This window comes from Suricata suricatta, chromosome 17 (assembly GCF_006229205.1).
Source record: "Suricata suricatta isolate VVHF042 chromosome 17, meerkat_22Aug2017_6uvM2_HiC, whole genome shotgun sequence".
Lineage (NCBI taxonomy): Eukaryota > Metazoa > Chordata > Mammalia > Carnivora > Herpestidae > Suricata > Suricata suricatta.
In genome coordinates this window covers 36,976,674-36,997,499 of record NC_043716.1, presented here as the reverse complement: position 1 = coordinate 36,997,499, position 20,826 = coordinate 36,976,674, and the positions used below count along the sequence as shown (strand labels likewise).

At 34.9% G+C, this 20,826-nt stretch overlaps 1 protein-coding gene across 1 annotated transcript in view; it reads left to right on the top strand.

Annotated features, from left to right (window-relative positions):
* Positions 1–547: 547 nt before the first annotated feature.
* IKZF3 (IKAROS family zinc finger 3) overlaps positions 548–20,826 on the top strand; it is an 88,735-nt gene continuing 68,456 nt past the window's right edge. The window contains exon 1 of the mRNA XM_029927546.1: positions 548–748. Within this exon, the coding sequence (XP_029783406.1) occupies positions 742–748 (7 nt within the window). The 5' untranslated portion in view covers positions 548–741. The remainder of the gene's footprint in view (positions 749–20,826) is intronic.

Genomic DNA, 20,826 nt, shown 5'->3' with positions numbered 1-20,826 from the left:
TGTCTTAGAGCCTCGTTGGAAGGAGGCAGAGTAATAGAAAATAAACACACATAGAGTGCATAGTATTTTGGGAGTGGTGGCAACATTTCTCAGACAGGAAGACAAAAGTGAGAGAATTTTTGCTTCGCGAAATGAAAAAGTAGAGTTGATACAAGTGCCCAAATCCTTTTGAACTTAGAATTTTGTGAAAACTTGGACCAAGAATTATCACGTAAAGAGAAAAGCTGAAGAAGAAAAACAAAATACTTCGAAGTGTGTTCTTTTTGATAGTATTCATGGCCATCATCCCCGAATCTAGACCAAAAGTTCCCGATTCTGTTAAACTTAACTCAAGCCTTTTGAACTTAAACTCAATCCAGAGCCCCTCTCTCCCTGTGTATTACGCTCCCATCCATTATCCTTCTTAGACACTTTGGGACAATTTATTGATGCGCCATTTCCATCCTATCTGGGTTCTCGGGTTTGACATTCAAAAAGGGGCTGGAGGTGCGGAACCTCGGGCGCTCGGCGGTGAACGCGCTTTAAAGCCGCCGCCAGCCAGCGCCGCTGTAACCCCGTGCACCGGCCGGTCGCCGGCTCCTGCCCCTTTCAATCTGCGCCGACGCGGCGGCGCGATCCCGGGGACTCCCCGCGCCGGGAATCTCCCGCCAGCTGCGCGCTGTGTCCCGGCGACGGCAGGAGCACGTGGAGCGGCCGGGTAGCCAGAGCGGCAGCTCCAGTCCAGCCCAGCCCGGCGGCGAGATGGAAGGTGAGCCTCCAGCCAGCTTCTTTTCTAAGGGGTCTTTGAAAAGCTCGACCGGTGCATGCAGCAGAGAGAGTACCTTCTGAATCTCGGCTTTGCTTCTATTTGTTTCTTTTGTCAAAAGTAAATATGAGGCATTTCAGAGGGCAAAGCGTGTCCGTTCTTATACATCTCTCATATTAACCCCCCACCCCCCCACCTAACTCTGGAAAGTGATAACTTCTCCGCAATTTTATGTCTTAGGGGTTGTCAGACATGAGGGCTCAACTCGAAGTCTGCAGAGGAAGAGTACTTATAGGGCGTCCCTGAAATGGCAGCAAACTTGGGTTGGAATAATTAATCCTTCTGGATGTTTTCTTTCTTCCATGGTCTCAGTGTCCATTGGATTCAGGCTAATCTGAGTGACTTATTTAGAATGAAAAGTGACAGTTTTCTTCTTCTAAGAGTAAATGCTGTCATATGGGAAAGGTAAATTTTAAACGGTTGGCACTTGTGGTTCCCTTGGAACTCGATCTTCTAATGATCCTTTATTCAAAGCAAAAATCAGGCTCAATTAAAAAGTTTCATTTGAATTAATATTGAAAGTCGTGGAACTATTCTCGTTTCTCAAAAATTTTCCAGTATATACTTCCTTGGGATAACTAAAATTTTACTTCTGTAAACTTTTCAATAAGGGTTTGTAAAACCCTGAAAATGGAAGATGCATTTCAATTTGGGGAAGGTGCTAATATTTGGAAAACTAGAATTTGTGAGAAATGTATTCATTCACTTAATAAATGAGATACTGACACCTAATTTAAATGTTAATTTGATAAATATTATGAATAACAGATTTTTTCACAATAATGAATCTTGATCTTTGGCAACTCTAGATCTAGGAAATAAGAAGTTATTTAAATTTAACTAAATACTTTGGGATACAAGATACATGTGGTAGAACTTTTTTTTCTCCCAGATATAATTGAGTACAATATTGTGGTCCTGAATTCTCAGTTTGTACCTGATTATGCTTACAATTTTTCTAACTTCTGTGGCCCATATAAATTTTTCTTCTTTAAGTAGAATGCCAAACAATAAGTCAATGAACAGTATGTGTTTAGTATGGATATGCCCATTTTAAGTAGCCATTATGAATAATGCTTGAAGCATTTTCTCTTACGAAAAACTATGCTTTTAAAATTTTAAATTATTAGGGTTTTAAAATAACTCTTAAAATTGCCACCATGAATATTTTAAAAAATGGTCTATGAAGTATAATTGTTAACATGTAAAGGCTTTGTTGGAAAAGAACAGGAATCTTAATCTCATGGCTTTATTATAAATGAATTGCTTAATTTATTTTTGTGAAGTTATAAATCAATAATTTACACTATTTTTTCTTATTCCAAATCATTTCACTTCTCCAGATTAATATACAGAATAGTATACATCCATGGAAACTGTTTCCCTGTAAATGTTAATACTCTTGAATTCATTTATTTAACGTGAAATAAGTACATTATTAAATACATAGCATAATTTGGGATAGTAATGCCCTGATCAAAGACTCTTAGATAAGCCTGAATAAAGGCTCTCTGAATAAGAAAGGAATGAAAACTTGTAAAAAATTTTGATTTTGAATGCACAAACTATGAATGGAAAGAGATGGAATACAGAATATAGACAGTGATCAACTGTAAGTTTCTATGTCTAGATTAAATTCCTAGGTCCATAGAGATAGATGGCATATAGTATGCTTAATGCAAAAACTGAAAAGAAAAGAAAAGATTAATGATGTGAATTTGGCTGTTCTAATATCAGTTCCTTGAGGTAGAGTATTTGATGCAGTAAAATATCTAGTTCATTATAGCCACCCAAGATTGACTAATCTGGCCCATGTGTTTGATATTTAAAATATTTTTATATTATCTTGACATTTTGGTCTCAATATAAAGAGATTTGACTTGGAATGTATACCTCTCATTTCTTGGCAGTATAAGAAAGTAGAATACTTTATGGAATACCTTTATTTTCTGCCCAATTTGGTGGCCAAATTAACACGCTAGAGTTGATTGTGAAATGTGAAGCCGTTTGAAGTCATTCCTTCAACATACAAAATCTTTTAAAATTCATTCATCAATAGATGTTTACTGAGACTTTCTATTATGAAGATGTCAGATGAAATAAGCTTTGAAGTTGAAATTTTGTCATGTAAAAATGAAAAGTTAATGCATATAATAAATCAGAAGCTATAACTTCTTTCTTTTCTCACAATCTGTGATCCTAATATTTTCTATCCAAAGACTCTTGATGTTGCTAAGTTTTGTTATTTGTGTTGTAATAACAGTATCTTCTTCTTTCTGTTATGGTTGAGAAATGAGGTGGTTCACAGAAATGAATTTCATAGGTATTGGCATGTTTCTCATTTGATATAAAACCTTTCTCTTTTAACAATATTGGATAGAGAGCTTTCTAAGTGTATTTATTACACCGCTCCCTGTCTTATAAACAAAGTACACAAGAGATTATTTTTTCTTGGTACCCCTGCGTCACTATTCTGACCATCAGATAACGTTCTATAGTATTTTTTATGGGGGGTTTGAATTGTGTAGAGCTGAATGCCCCTACCCTAAATATTCCAGGGTTATTGAGCAAATTTTGTCTCCTTCTTGATGTCAGCTTCTGCTTCTTATCACATGGCATTTGTGGAAGCCATTTTTCATTTCTAAGTCCCTTTCTATGCTTTAGATGGTTGAGTTTTACAGAGATATAGCCTCCAAATGGTGGAGTTTACTAGCTCACCATTATGAACATATGAAGGATGAAATGGTAAAGGTCAAAGGAACAAAAGTGACAGTAAGGTCACAGGATCCTGACAGAATATAATTTTAGAAAATTTCTGTTTGTGCTTCCTATGATCCAATATGCTATTTCACACTTCTACTAAGACTTTCAGCCCATTCTTTACTTGGTTATGCCTGCTGATCCTTGGCTTCACAGGTGCCCTCCTTCTAATGACTCTCTTTGATGCCTTCTGGTGGTCTCCTTACTGGTCCCTCACCTTCCTTCACCTAGGCTAAGGGCCTTTCCTTTCTGCCCACAATTCTGCCAATTGTATTTATGGATTTAAATGTTTCTAACCTCACAGGTCTTTAAGCTTATAGAGGGCAGAAAGTATGTTTTATTTTTGTGTGCTCAGTGTCAGAAATGGTTTCTGGTTCATAAAAGATCCTCAGAGTTTGTTGCATTCAATTAAGAAAACAGTGCTGAAAAGTAATTTTTGTTAGGTTTATATGACGCCTTTTATTTAATTAATTTCTATGAGTAGAAGATTGGTGCTAGCTGTTCTTTGATAGAACTCAGAAAAACTTTTAAAGTATTTAATTAAATGGTATAATAGAAAAAGCAAAGGGGCACCTGGGTGGCTCAGATGGTTACGTGTCCAACTTCAGCTCAGGTAATGATCTTGCAGTTTGTGAGTTCAAACCCAGCATCAGACTCTGTGCTGACAGCTTAGAGCCTGGAAACGGTTTCAGATTCTGTATCTCTCTCTCTTTCTTCCCTGCTCGTGTTCTGTCTTTCTCTGTCTCAAGAATAAATAAACGTTAGACAAATTAAAAAAAAAAAAGAAAAAGCAGAGAAAACAAAAATGGTGTTGTTTATCTTTTGGCTAAACTACCCCTAAAGCCAAGTCTTATCTATTAACTATACATCAGCAGATTTCAGGATTACATCTAAGTCTATTAAAATATGGATCAAATATGAGCAAAAATTTGCTTTCTCAATCAGTAAGACAGAGATGATACCGTAAAATTAGCATACAACCTTCCAGTAATACCTTTTTAATACATTATTATAAACTTGTCAATATATTAACTCACTTATTTAGGACTAAAATGTTAGTCATAGATCTTTTACCAGACATCCAATGTTAATTGGCTTCTGACTCAAGCTGTGGTTCTCTAGACCATATATGAGAAGAAATGAGTGATTAATACAGAAACTTGCCTGTAGTAGGTGCTCAGTAAGTGATGTTTTCATGCTAAGGGTTCATTAATTATTGTGAAAAGAGATCCTAAACATCACAAGGATATAGAGTGCATTCTGCTATCTAGCTCTTTAAAAATATAACTCTTCACTAGCTGGTATATTTATAATAATTGAAAACCATAAGGATAACTCTAAGACCTTTTGAATCACAAAAAAAGGCTGAAATAATGAAACAATAATTGTATTTCTATTATATGTGGATTATTTTAAATGTAAACTATGTATAACTTTAGTTATTATTACTACATAATCTATCAAAATACTTTAATTGCCAGTGATTATGGATGAGATGATTTTTCGGCCTTAATTGAAATCTGCTTTCTGCATCCAAAATTAAAGTTCTTAGAGTCCAAAGTGTTGTAGAGTAAATCAAAGTAATGTGGAATTGATACCAGATTATATTGGATATGTATTTCATCTAAGAGACATAAAAATGTGTTTAATAAAGGATATAAAACAGAATAAAATGTATTTATGTAACAATACTCTTCACTCGTCAAAAATTCAAAATCCACTTACCTCCTGAGTTTTTGTACCAATAGAATTGGCAGCATATTACAAATTGTATTAGTTAATGTATGTTCTTAGAGATGAAATTTTTGGTATATCAGATTATTTGTGGATTTATAGAAGAAACTTTTTTTAAAATAAGAGAAATTGAAAACATTTCAGTAGCATCACTAATGAAACAATACAAAGCTACATTTTTTACTTATAACTCCTAATTATCTAAAGATTACTTAACTAGATTTCTTACTTATTTTGGTTGTTAACATATCTGTAGCCCTTCCTAGACTGTCAGGTTCCAAGGCATCGGCATCTTTTTATCATCAGCCCATTCCTCAGCACATAGTACAACTGTCGTCACATTTATTGAATAAATTAATGAATGAGTTGCCTATGTGTTTGGTCATTTGATTATTTATTTGTTCAGCTTTTAAAGCAAAGAGAGTAAGGAAAATAGCGACATTGAAACTAGTTAACTATGCTTGTTAATTTGTCAGACGTGCTGTAAAAGATTTGGTAGAAGAGTCTGGAATATTGGCTAACTCTAACAATATGAATAGCACCATCTTTTTGTAATACAATATTGACTCTACTCTGGGCAAATAATATAGTGCTCTCTAACTTTTGGATTTGTTTAAGATTTTTGCAGCATTATTTATATCAGTGAAGCACTGCACTTTCCACAATAAACCATTTCTTAACAACATATGTTTTGATTCTTAAAGTTGACAATAATATATTTTACTTAATTTGAGTTCTTTAACACAGCACTATCAGTTTGCTTGCAAAGTGGTATCTATTTGAGAGACTACTAACTTATCAGAATATTTGGCACATCAGAAGAATTTCTTGTAATAGTAGTCATGTAGGCTGTGGATATGAAGGAAATATCATGCTCACAAACCTACAAACACTTTTTATAGATGTGGAATTACATCATAGTTAATATATAATAATAGCTCCAGTATGAAAATTGGAAGTAATTTTTATAATAGTTAACAACTAATCATTTTTGCTATTATCTATCTTTTATCTCTGTAATTAGGAAATCACTTTCTAATACTCATTAATAGTTGATTTTATGCTTGCATACAGTACCACGTATGTGCGTCAGAGGCTAACTTGATTTAAATTTTACTTGACATTCATGAGGATTATTTACCAAATTTTAATGTGTTGAAGATTATCAATGTATAAATTTATACTCTGACCTCAAAATAAAACTTTTTTTTACCAACTCTTTGAAACTCTTTGAAATATTAACATTTTATAAGTGTGACGAGTAAGATTATGGTTCTGCACTCTTGTTTTCCTTTCCTGTGCATATTTGCTCATATAAAATTATTTACATAAGAACATCATTAACTCTTCTATTCCCTGTGTTTAACTAAGAGCCTAAAAAGGCTCAGGTTAAGGTGCTTGGGATATGCTTTTGTTACAGTGTAGTAACCAACTGCTCAATAACAAGAACGTGTCGTGTGATACATCATGATTATATATTATAAAATTTTAAAATACTTATTGTAAGGTTGGGGGTACTTCTTGTCTTATTTTTATGTTCAGAGTTAAAGAATATGAAGAATTATTAGATAATTTGAGTGATTCAACTTTAAGACAAAGATAGTTTAAAAACTATTCTGAAATACAGGTGCCTGGATGGCTCAGTCACTTAATCATCTGACCCTTGATCTCAACTCTAGTCTTGATCTCAGGGTCATGAATTCAAGCCCTTTGCTGGGCTCTGTGTTGGGTGAGAAGCCTACTGAACAAACCAACAAACAAACTGTCCAGAAATAGGAAGGTGAAACACTTGGAAGTAGTAACAGTTTTCATATATATGCGTCTCCATTTTTTTCATATTTGCAAATAAGACAAAATATAGAATAATGTATATGTTGATGCTGATATAAAGCTGTAAGTTTTATCCATATCTATAGATTTTTAGTTTTGTTTATTAAAACATTCTATTCTCATTGTTTGACCTTTTAGTAATTATTACATATTTGAATTTATTGTAGTGTATTCTACTAAGATACTCCTTTATGTGTTTTATGTGTGGTAATCTCTGTATAATTTCATTTGAAAAATGAAGTGCCTCTTCAAAAATATAGTTTAAAAACTACTGGGATAGAAAACAGATGCTTTTTAACTAAGTAGTCTCAGGAAGCCAGTGTATCTAAGATTCAGCAAGTTCTGTATTATTGTGATTGTTAGAAATTAAACTCCCTTTCCCTTTGGCTTTACAGCTTCCTTTATTAAGGCTAAGTTTCCTAACCTCGTTTTGGTACTGTAGATGTTATATCGTACCATTCAAACCTTGAAAAACAACTGGCCCATTGGCCTGCATGAAATATTTGTCTAAAGCATTGTGTGTCAATGGATTCAAGGGGACCAAGTGAGAGAAATTATTCATAACTGGGATAAACCAGTGATTTGCTACCTCTCTTGGTTTGAAAATAATTTCAGCAGGACTAAAGACTTTATGGGCCATCTTAACCAGCACCCTTCTGCTTGCCACTATAAAAAAATTCAGTGGGTAAACGAATTAGGATGAGTCATTATTTTAACATTTTTTATGCATTATAGAAATAAGATTGTGAGCTTGTTTGGTAAACAATTCAATATAAGATAGACACTTGGTATTTGTGAATGTAATCTGCTATTTAGACTCTTTGCGAGTGATCCTGAAGGAATACAATATGTGGAAACTTGTAAATGTTATGGCTTTTGTAAAGGTTTAAATAGGATAATGTATATAAAAGTCTGCCTCAAATTTAAATTAGTAGGACTGAAAGACTAGAGTACACAAGTATATAGTTTCTATGTTATCCTAGCCAATAGCCTCAATGCACAAAAGAAATTTGGAGATTCTCAAAGGACTCCACAGTTTTCCATCGCAGACATCAATGACCTAATGTAGTCCCATTTGCCCCAAACCTAAGCAAACCTGGAGAATTTTTACAGGTAATCTAATTTAAGGATGGAGACATACTCTGTATAAAGGGACAAATAATGATTTTAAAAGTTGATATTAAGAATTAATGTAATGCTTTTAATCTTGTAGCTAGTACTCTATAAAATGATTATATGATGACTCCTTGAGATAGTCCATGGTCATGCTCACAGTTAAGTAAGAATTTGGATGGGACCCAAAAACAGGACAAAATTTGTTTTTATCAACAGAATACCCTTGTGTACAAAAATCTTATGTAGGACAGATGCAAGTGTGATATTCCATTTAAGAGGGGGAGAGGCAAGAGACTACTGCTAGGCCTACCTAGTTGCTGGCTCTTTCCTTCTCCTGAGACAGATGGGCACCTGTGGCAGCCCTCTGGAACCCTGGAGTTCCATAGAACACACTTTGAAAACTATCCATTCATGGGTCACCTGGGTGGCCCGGTGAGTTAAGCATCGGCTTTGGCTCAGGTCATGATCTCACGGTTCGTGGGTTCGACCCCCGTGTCAGGCTCTGTGCTGACAGCTAGCTCAGAGCCTGAAGCCTGCTTCAGATTCTGTGTCTTCCTCTCTCTCTCACCCTCGCTGCTTGCACTGCCTCTCTCTGTCTCTCAAAAATAAATAAAAGACATAAAATAATTTTTTTAAAAAAACCTATCCATTCCGACTGTTACATGATTGTTTTCCCTCCCCCTGCTGGTAACCCCGTATGCATCTAGACTTACATTCTTCAATCCATTTTGAGGATTGCTGCCAGAATGGTCCTCCTAAAATATCAAGTCACTCCCCTACTGAAAAACCATTTTAAGGATTTATTAGTAAGGCATTTAAGATAATCCACAATGTAACTTCAATATACGTTGCCAGAGATAACCTTGGTCCTCTAATGTTATTCCGGACTGCTTAGTATTCCCTGAACATGCATTACTTTTCCTAACTCCCCATTTTTATAATGCTATTCAAACCCAAAAAGTCCAAAAATTAACTCATTGTCTGTCTCTCCAACCCAAATCAACTTCTCCTGATTTCCCAACACCGTTAATAGCACCACAATCCCATTGAAATCCTCATTCATCCATTATGTTCCATCACAAATGTCGTTCCTTTTAGGAAGCCATCCTTCATTCCAGGTTGGAATTTATCCCTTTTTCTGAAACTTAGTAATGTTTTATGTCTAATGACTGCCAGAACCTAACTCCGTTTAATGTATAAACATGAAGTATTTTTGCCTGGTTTTAATACAGCTTAAATCGTCTAGCAGTGCAACTACTGTATAAATGAAGAGAAGATGATTCTTTGTTATGTTGAGAGCCAAGACTCTTTTGCCATTATTGATGCAACCTGTATCCTTCTGCATTTTGAGCTCTTACATTCATGGTGACTCGACAAATATATCTGACTACCATATTATTAGGTTTTCTGGAATGATTGTGCTGGTATATTTACATACTGAAAGGCAAATTATTTTGTTATTATATTTTAACCTTTATATGACAGATGGGGCTTTATTTAAAAACACTTACATGCATCGATAGGTTATATTTAGTTCATGATGATAAAAGAGGCATTATAAAATACCTTTTCTAAAAGGGAACACTTCTTTCAGAATCATTGACTGTGTGTGTCAGGGTGGTCTGACCTGGGGGTCTTGCACCAAGATCCTTCAAAGCCTTTTTAAAAAATGTTTGGGTCCCCGTGAAGCCCTACTATACTTAGGTTTACCAGGAGATTTGGGTAGGGATGGGGTTGGTGGACTTCATCTTTTATAAAATCAGGAGTGATGATAAAAGAAATAAAGCTTTGAAAACTTTGAGGCCTGCACCTGCTCATGGTCATTATTAACCAGCTTTGCTTGGAGTACACATCAGATGGAACGTCAGTCTGTCTGTAAATCTCAGTAAGTTAGTCCTGTGCTCTGTTAGATGGAAACATGAAGCATCGCTGTACATTTGTAGACGTGTTGTTTCCTTTGTGGCACGAGTAGATGTAACTGTGAGGTGCAAAAAATGAAAAAATAAATAAATAAATAAAAGGAAGACACTTGGCCTTGATAGATAATAGAACCTGTCTAAGTTTACTGTACTACAACAGAACAGCCACAACCTAAATAAGATACGTTTATGAAGATCATTTTGCATAGTACTAGACACAAAGTTGAGGTCTAGCAAATGTTTAGTTCATAAATCATTTACGCAGATCCTTTAGACCCTTGCTAATCTAATTCTAATCTGTGGACCAGTGTCAGCAACATCTGGCAATTGTTACAAATGCAGAATCTTAGGCCAAACCTGCTCAATTAAAATCTGCATTTTTAACAAGGTTTATAAGGAATTCTTGTGCACATGGAAATGTTATAAGCCTTGCTCACAGTTTGTAAAGTATCAGTGTAGCTTATCATCACTCTTATAGCAAATGTTTGATTAGTAGTGGATCATCTTTATATATGTACTTATAATATATATTTTATTTAAATGCTGATTTTATTTTTTATTTTTTAAAACTTTTTTTACTGTTTATTTTATTTTTGGGAGAGAGAGAGTGAGCAAGTGGAGGAGGGTCGAGAGAGGAAGACAGAAGATCTGAAGTGGGCTCTGTGCTGACAGCCTCGAGCCTGATGTGGCCACAAACTCATGAGCCATGAAGATCATGACATGAGCTGAAGTCAGATGCTTAACCAACTGAGCCACCCTGGCACCCCTTAAATGCTGATTTTAAAAGATAGTTGAACAATGAAAGCTTTATAACATTTATATTTTACTTATACATTTGTAACACAATCTAATTCAAAAATCAGAAACCTTCATTCTTTATTTAAAAAATATTTATTGAGGAGTGCCTGGTTGGCTCAGTCGGTTAAGCATCTGACTTCGGCTTAGGTCATGATCTCATGGTTTGTGGGTTTGAGCCCCACGCCAGGCTCTGTGCTGACAACTCGGAACCTGGAGCCTGGTTCAGATTTTGTGTCTCCCTTGCTCTCTGCCCCTCTCTGGCTTTCTTTCTCTTTCTCTTTTTTTTTTCTCTCTTTCTCAAAAAAATACATAAACATTAAAATTTTTTAAAATTTATTGAATGCCTATTATGTGCCACATATGCAAAATATTGGCAGTACAGTGGTAAACAAAACAGGCAATGCTTTTGCTGCAACTGGATTTACAGTCAGGTAAGGAAGACAGCTCTTCCCTCTCAATAAGTAAGTAACAAATGAAATAATTAAAGTACTAAGTTCTGTGAAGGAAGTAAAAAGAGTGCTAGTATGGAAATTAATGGTGAAGGACAGAGTTGATAAACCTCTCCTCTTTTTTGGTTAAAGGTAGAGATTTGGTCATCTTCACACATAGATAATATTTAATGCCATGAGAATGAATGGGATCACCTAAAGAGAGAATGTATTGTAAGAAGGGGGCTCAGAATTGGGCCCTGAGAAACATCTAATTTAAGTGGTCCAGTAGAGGAGGGAGAGCCAGCAAAAGAGAAAGAGCAGCCAGCAAGACAGGAGGAAAACCAGCAGAGTGTGGTGTAACGGAATTCAAGAGACGGGAGTGTTTCATGAAGGAGTAGGTGGTCAGCTACGTTGAATGTTGCGGAAAAATCAAGTGAAATGAGGACAAGAAGTGTGAGTTGGTTTTGGCAACATAAAACTTGCTAAGTGACCTTAACAAAAAGTGGTTTTTGTGGAGTGGTGGGGATGGATACAAAATTGAAGTGGTTAAAGGAGGGATGGGTACAGAGGAAGTAGAAACATTGATACAGACCATTTCCCCCAGAAGTTTAGCTAGGAGGTGAAGCAGAGAAATAAGTGGGCATATTGCTGGAGAGAAAGGTGCATCAAGAGATTTTGTTTGGTTTTGTTTTCCAAAGACTAATGATACTTAAACTATCTGAAGCTTAAGTGTATATATACACCTCAAGCACCAAAATTGAAACAGATCTTGAAATCTCAATTCTCAAGGAAGTTTGATTGGAGTATTAGCTATCACTGAGAATATCTTTATATATACATGACATATAATATGTAAATACATTTCCTCACCGTGAGAATTTTTGAGATATATGCTGCCCTTTTAGTGGTTGGTATAGATATAATCTGTACTCTGTAGAAGAATCATGAGAAACCCTTGAAATTCACTTTTTTTCAAAAGTGGGAAGATAGTACTATAATTGCATCGCTAAGGTTTGCAAGTTTAGATATTTGAAAATGTTTGAGTGTTCAATATATTTTTTTAATTAAGGGGTAAAAAGAATAAAAATTAAGGAATAATTTATGCAGTGAAATGCACATGTCTTATGTTATATCACTTGATTAATTTTTACCTATATACACACCTTCCTGATCAAGATATGGAACATTTGCATCACCCTAAACGTTCCCTTGCTCTCGCTTATAATTGGTACCTCCACTTTGCCCAATTAAAACACTATTCATACTTCTATCATCATAGTTCAGTTTTCCTGTTCTTGATTTCCATGTAAATGGAATCATACAGTATGTGCTTTTTTGGTGTCTGGCTTTTTTTGCTCAAGATACTTTTTGAAATCCACTCACATTGTCATATTTATTAGTCATTTATTTTCTTTTCTTATTAAAAGGTATGAATATACCACAACTTGTTCATTCTACTCTTTTTTTTTTAATGTTTTGTTTACTTATTTTTGAGAGACAGAGAGAGACAGCGTGAGCAGGGAAGGGTCAGAGAGGAGAGGGAGACACAATCCAAAGCAGGCTCTAGGCTCTGAGCTAGCTGTCAGCGCAGAGCCTGATGCAGGGCTCAAACCCACGAACTGTGAGATCATGACCTGAGCCGAAGTCAGCCGCCCAACCGACTGAGCCATCCAGGCGCCCCCATGCTCATTCTACTCTTAATGGACATTTGATTCTTTCTAGTGCTTGTCTATACTATGAACATTCATATGCATGTCTTTTGGTGGACATAAACACTTATTTCTCTTGGATATAAATCTAAGGCTAGCATTTCTGGGTCATAGATTAGGTGTATATTTAGCTTTGATACATACTGACAAATAATTTCTAAAGTGGTTGGACCAGTTTACCATCCCACTAGCAATATTGGAGAGTTCTAGTTGTTTCACATCTTTCCAACACTTGTTATTATCAGTTGATATTTTTAATTTAGCCATTCTGGTGGGTGTGTAGTGGTATTTCATTGCGTTTTAATTTGCATTTTTCTGATGAAAAATGATGTTGAATACCTTTTCGTATGTTTATTGGCTGTTTGAATATCCTCCTTCCTGAAGTTTTGTTAAGTCTTCAGTATTTTTTTTAAGTTGGGTTGTTTGTATTTTTTCTTATCGATTTTGTAGACATTTAAAAAATATTTTAGGGGCACCTGGGTGGCTCAGTCAGTTAGGCATCCAGCTCTTGATTTCAGCTTAAGTCATCATCTCATGGTTTGTGAGATCAAGCAAGCCCTGCGTCAGGCTCTATGCTGATAGCGCGGAGCCAGCTTGGGATTCTCTGTCTCCCTCTCTTTCTCCCCACCTTCCCTCTCAAAAATAAGTAAATAAAAATTAAAAAAATATTTTAGACAGGGCACCTGGGTGGGTTGGTTAAACATTCGACTGGCTCACGTCATGATCTTACTGCTTGTGAGTTTGAGCCCTGCATTGGGCTCCATGCTGACAGCTCAGAGCCCGCAGCCTGCTTCAGATTCTGTGTCTCCGTCTCTCTCTGACCCTCCCCTGCTTGTACTCTGTCTCTCTCTCTCAAAAATAAATAAACATTAAAAAATTTAATAGAAAACAAAATAGAAAAATATTTTAGAAACATGTACTTTGTCAGATGTGGATTGCAAATTTTTTCTCCCAGTTTGTAACTTGCTTATTTTCTTAATCTATTTGATCAATAGATTTCTTAACTTTAATTAAGACTCATATAATTTAAATTTTTGGTGGGGGGATTGAGTGCCTCTTACATCCTGTTTAGAAATTGTTGTCTACTCTAAGGCCATAAAAATATTCTCCTACATTTTTCTCTAGAAATTTGACTGTTTTAGCTTTCACATCTTGATTGATTGCCCACTTCAAATGAATGATTCTGGTTTTTCAATTTTTTATTTAAATTCTACTTAGTTGGTGTATAGTGTAATATTGGTTTCAGGAGTAGAATTTAGTGATTCATCACTTACATATAACACCCAGTGCTCATCATAACAAATGCCTTCCTTAATATTTATCGCCCATCTAGTCCATCCCCCATCTACCTCCCTTCTATCACTCTATCAACCCTTAGTTTGTTCTCTGTCATTAAGAGTCTCTTATGGTTTGCTTCTCTCTCTCTCTCTCTCTCTCTCTCTTTTTCCTTTCCCACATGTTCATCTGTTTTGTTGATTCTGTTTTTGACCTCAATTATTTTATAACGGAAACTAGACATTTTGCAATTAAAATGAAAATTGTACTTGGAGAATGTTGGATTCAATCACTTTAACACAAACATTAAATTTTTTTAATGTTTACTTATTTTGAGGAGAAAAAGAGAGAGAGAGACACACACAGAGCTTGATCAGGTAAGGGGCAGAGAGGGATGGAGACACAGAATCTGAAGCAGGCTGCAGGTTCTGAGCCGTCAGCGCAGAAACTGACATGGGGCTTGAACCCACAAGCTGTGAGATCATGACTTGAGCTGAAGTCAAACACTAAACTGATTGAGCCACCTACGTGCCCCTAAAACATTTTTTTTAAAGTGGCAATGGCATGAAATGTCCATTCTTCCTTTTCTCTATATATGTTCATTTGGTGGCATGTGATATCTGTGGCAAAATTAATATGTATTTGTATTTATTTTTCTACAACTTTAGAGTAATTGACCTTTCAAGGAAAATAACACCAGATATTGAATTTGTTGCTTTAGACCTATAACCAACAGTCTATAATTTCCTCATTAGACATTTTTAATCTGGGGGGGGAAGGATCTTTTATTTAAAAAGAATAAGGTAGGAAAAACTGGAATGGTGATGTGTGCTGTATTTGATCTGGTGTTCTTAAAAAAGTAATCTTGATATTTCTTGTCCTTTACCTTAGTCCAAGGTAGAAGGAAAGGAAGTATTTCATGACTAGAGGGATTACCCTCATTTTATATCTTCCTTTCCCCTCAATCATAGTCAACTGAGGTGTTTGAAATTATTGGGTCTGAAATCTTTTCTAGTTTTGGCCTTCTAAAACCTGTAATCTATATAGGAAATCACTTTAAAACATTATTTAAATTTTTTGAAGCAAAGGTAAAATTCAAGACATGAATCCTGCTTCTCTTCTTAATGTGTCACTGACATTGTATCCTTCAACAATTGCGTGACTTTACATTTTTTTGTCTTTCTTTGTGTCTTGAATTTTGTCTGGGAGAATAATAAATGCCATTGCACCTATTTGTCTTCCAGAAATGCTATGAGATAATAAGAAATCTTCATTTGCACTACTGGGCTAAGTGGTTGATGTCACATTTTTAAAGAACTACAAGCAAACAAAACCAGGTTCAGAAGAAAGCTCTCACCATGATTATGAATTGAGTGTTAGCATCTGAGTGATAACTTATCCTGTATGTTTCCAGAGAGCTGAACTTGGACCTGAAATGTACATTTCAGGAAATTTGAGTTCAGCTATATTTAAGGAGGAACTTTTTTAACCATTAAAGCTTTTCTGGAATGGCAAGAAATAACATTCTATATTATTGGAAGTGTGTAAGCAGAGGCTGTGCAACCCAAATGGGGAGATATAGGAGGAAATTCAGGTAGCCGGTGGCTGAAGAAGGAGAGGTAGGGTAGCTAAGATAGCCACTCCAATTCTTATGTTCTAATTTCATTAGGTTATAGGGATAACTTTTCATTAAACAGAGCTATTATTGGGGATCCTGGATGGCTCAGTCAGTTAGGCCTCCAACTCCTGATTTAAGCTAAGGTCATGATCTCACATGATCATGTTCTCTCTTTCTCTCTCTTCTTCTCAAAAATAAATAAATAAACTAAAAAAGCTATTCTTGTGGTGGTAAGATTCCAGGAATGATTATACCTGGTAGTATTAAGAGAACTGGAGAAAGACCTTTCAGAAATAGTAGCTCACACTTCTGTTGCCACATTTATAGTACTAAGTGTTAATGTTGCTATTGTAGAACACATTTTTGCAGTCAATGACTCAATTTCCCAAGCTTATAGTAAAAAAAGTAAAAGTGGACATTTTAGAGAAGAGAAAGTGTTGTTGTTTTTTTTTTAAGAGGAATTGGGATAGGGGAGTCAGTTTACCGTTATGAAGATAAAAAGGAGTGTCAACACTCAAAGACAGTTTTCTGGCAGCTGTCAGGGACCAGTGCTACAGGCAGCTGGCAAACTTGGTACAGGATTCTTTCTAAGATTTGACATTTTGCTCTCCTTAAGCACCTACACATTTTTCTCTCCTTAAGCACCTACACTTTCTATCAGGAAAACAGACCAGTGAATAAAAATCTGATCTCTGAAACTAAGAATAGAATTTTGTTAGCTGGTATTCCTCACTGAATGACAATTACTTAATAGTATCAAAATAAAGGCAAGTTTACAACCATTTGAGTTAAAAATATGGTTACAAATTCTGTTGCTGATGCAAATATTTGGTTTTGTTCATAGATAACTTACTTTAGAGCTAAGAAGTAAAAACCTTCACATGTGAACTTTGATGAAATCTCAATTAACCAGACTGCTGCCATTTCTAAGTTTAAATTTTATTTGTCATCTACCCTCTTTCATTTAGCAGTGCATAAAATGCTAGAATCTCTGAGAAAAATATTAGTACCTTTTTGCTTTGAATGTTTATTTATTTTTTAAGGAGAGAGCGAGCATGAGCAGGGGAGGAGCAGAGAGAAGGGGAGACACAGAATCCAAAATGGGCTCCAGGCTCTGAGCTGTCAGCACAGAGCCCAATGTGGGCTCCAACTCATAAACTGTGAGATCATGACCTGAGCCAAAGTCAGACGCTTAACTGACTGAGCCACCCAGGCACCCCCAAAAATCTTAGTATCGTAACAAAAATTCTAACTAGTAAAATTGTTTTAAACGTTTCATCTTTGCCAATGAAAAGAGAATCTGAAGGAATAAAAACAAATTGGAAATTGTCATCTCTCAGTAAACACATGACAAAGGCTTGTTTTCAATACTGGTAGAAAACAATTTAAGATTGCTAGTAAAGGTTTGAAACTCTGGAGTACTTGAAAGCTACAAAAAATAACCTTTAATATTCTAGCCAAATTCATTTGTCAGGTATCTCAGTAATAGAATAGATATAATTTTATAAGATTTGTTATTTAAGAGTAAAGGGAAAACACTAATGACTTAAAATATATCAGGACATTGGTTATTTATTTAGTTATGGGAATGGCAGGAGGACAAATGATATGAAAAAAGTGTTTGCTAGGGTTTTCTGCTAGATTATAATTTTGGCTTTTAAATGAGATAAGAAAAAATGTACATGTACACATACATGAAAGTATACTTTAAAATATTTTATTTGGATATTTGGCATCATGTGGTATTTTGTTTTTGTTTGTTTGTTTTTACCCTTCAACAAAGTCACATTAATATTTCAGTCAGTATGAAAGGTGCTGTCTAGATGTTTTATATCTTTGATTACTGTATTAATGGAAACCACAACTTTTTCCTGAAATTCTAGTTGTAGGAATTTTGGAAATATTGATAGAAGATTGTCATTGTTAAATTGTTTCCTAGTATAATATCTTTAATTTTTCTTGGTATTTAGTTTTTATATGTGGTTTGATTTTCTTCTTTTTTCCTGATCCAGACTCTTAATGTTTGTTTTAAAGAAATAGCTTTGCAGTGGTATCCCAAGCAACAGCAGGATAGTCTAAAATCTAGAGGAGTGCCATACAGTAGAACTTTCTGTGATGATGGAAATGTTCCTTATTTATGCTGTCCAATATAGTAACCACTAGCCACATGTTCTGTTGAGTACTTGAAACTGGTGAGAAACTAAATTTTTAATTTTAATTAATTTACATTTAAAGTTAAATCACCATATGTGGCTGGTGGCTACTATATTGGATGGTACAGTATTAGAATTAGTAATAAATCTAGAGCATGGTTTGGTAAACTTTTTCTGTAAATGACAAGTTAGTGACTTTTATAGACTTTGTGAGTCATATAGTCTCTGTTGCAATTGTTCAGCTATGTATTCCATTAGAGTACAGAAGCAGCCGTAGATGACACATAAATGAATGAATTTGGCTGTGTTCCAATAAAACTTTATTGTGGGGTACTGAAATTTGATTTCATATAATTTTCCAGGGGTATGAAACAGTATTCTGATTGTTTTATCCATTTAAAAAATGTAAAAACCATTCTTATTTCCCATGCCATACAAAGACGGGTGGTAAGGTATAGTTTGAAGAACTTTGATCTAGAGTGTCCATGATAGAGATGTAAATTCAATAAATTTTTATCGAGTGCTCATGAATGAGCACTATTTGTGGGCCTAAAGGTACAGCAAAATAGCAATAAAAAATACAGACAACATCCCTGTTGTCATGGAGCTTACATTCTGTTAGAGAGAGATATTTTTAAAAAATAACAAGTATATGTGTATATATGTCAGGTGGTGACAATGAAGAATTTTTATGATGAAAAATAAGGCAAGGTAAGAGAAAAGAAAGTGACAATGGAGGATGACATTTTATTTTTAAAATTTTTAATTAAGTTTAAAATTTTAAAGAGTTAACTGTGTTATATTAGTTTCCAGTGTATAATATAGTGATTCAACAATTCTATACATTGCTCAGTGTTCATCATGATAAGTAAACTCTTAATCTCCACCACCTGTTTCACCCATCGCTCCCACCCACAGAGGATGATGTTTTTATATAGGATAGTTAGGTAAAGCTTCTTTGGTGAGACTTTTGAGCACACATTTGAATGAAGAGAGGAAACTGGCCACATGGTGATCTGGGGGAAGAGCATTCTGGTCAGAAGGAAAGGTAAATGCAAAGGTCTTGAGGCAGGAGTATGATTTACCTATTCAAGTAACAGTAGAGATGTAGAAAATGAGACTAAAAATTAACACACTCCAGGATTCTTCCATCATCTGCACTATTTACTGTAAACATCAATACAAGAAACTATATTTCAAAAGCAATATAGGGACCCTTCTTTATAGAGCATTCTTTTGGAAAATATTGTAAAGCCATGTTGACTGCCAACATATTAAAAAGATGCCAGTAATTTAACATTACTGTAATTAGTAATTAAAAAATATATTTCAAACAGAACAAATTTGAAGTGTTTTTTGGACTGAAGTGTAAAGAAATTACAAAATGATCCATTAAAAACTGAAAAGTTTTGCTATACTTAGAAATATTTAACAAGTCTTCAGTGGGAAATTCTTTCACTATCTACTACCAGGCTTCATGATTTTCTAAGGATCTTTAATTTCAGGTGGAAAAAATGTACTTCAATCTCTTTTGTCCTGTGTTTTGAATGTATTTTAGTACCCAAGAAGAATATGCATGTAGCCTGATTTTAGATGGTTTTAATGTTTCCTTTAAGTTCTGAATGCTAAAGTAGTCAGAATCTCTTTTTTCTCTTAGAAACTGTACTCAGTTGTTTCTGGTGTTATTTACAGCACACAAAGGCTGCTTGAAAAAATATTGAGAACTATTTAAATGTCATTGTCAGGGGGTTTAAAAGGTTCAGGGAGCTGGGACCTTTTTCCTTTAGGTCACTAAATCAAAAGCCGTCTTGCTCTATAGTAACTAAAGAATATTTTCACATGAGGTTGTTTATGTGAAACCTTTGAACTAGTTTTCTTTCTTTTTTCCTGTTAAAAATCCCTTTAGTGTGCACGTTAAAAGTTTCACATTTAGCTTTTTTTTAACTTAAAAAATACTATCAAACTTACAGAAAAGTTGCAATACAGTACAAAACTAGTTTTTTTTTTCAGAAATGTTGAGAGTAAATTGCTGACACGATGTCCTATAATCCTTGAATACTTTAAGGTACTAAAGTATACTTCTCCTACATAATCAGAAAACAGCATCCAAATCAGGAAATTAACATTGATACATTACTACTGTTTAATCCTCAGACCCCATTCAGATTTGTCCAGTTGTTTCTACACTGTTATTTATTGCAGGAGTATTCAGCTCACAATCACATATTGTATTTAGTTGTCAAGTCTCTTCACTCTCCCTCAGTCTGAAATAGTTTCTTAGTTCCTCAGTCTTTTATGACTTGACACTTTTGAGGATTACAAGCCAGTTATTTTGTAAACTATCCCTCAATTAGAGTTCATTTTCTCATGGTTAGATTCATGTTACGTGTATTTGGCAGCAGTATCACAGAAGTGATGCTGTGTTCTTTTTATTATCAGATGGCACAGGATTTTCATTTGTCACATTACTGATGATGATCACTTTGTTCAGTTACTGTGATGTCTACCAAGTTGTTTACTATGTAGTTGATCTTTTCATCTTTGTAATAATAAGTATTTGGGAGAAACACTTTGAAACTATATAAATCCTCCATTCATCATCTGACTTTCATTTTATTTACTTACTAATGTCAATATGGACTCCTGAATTTGTTTTTTTCAATAAGATATAATCCAGT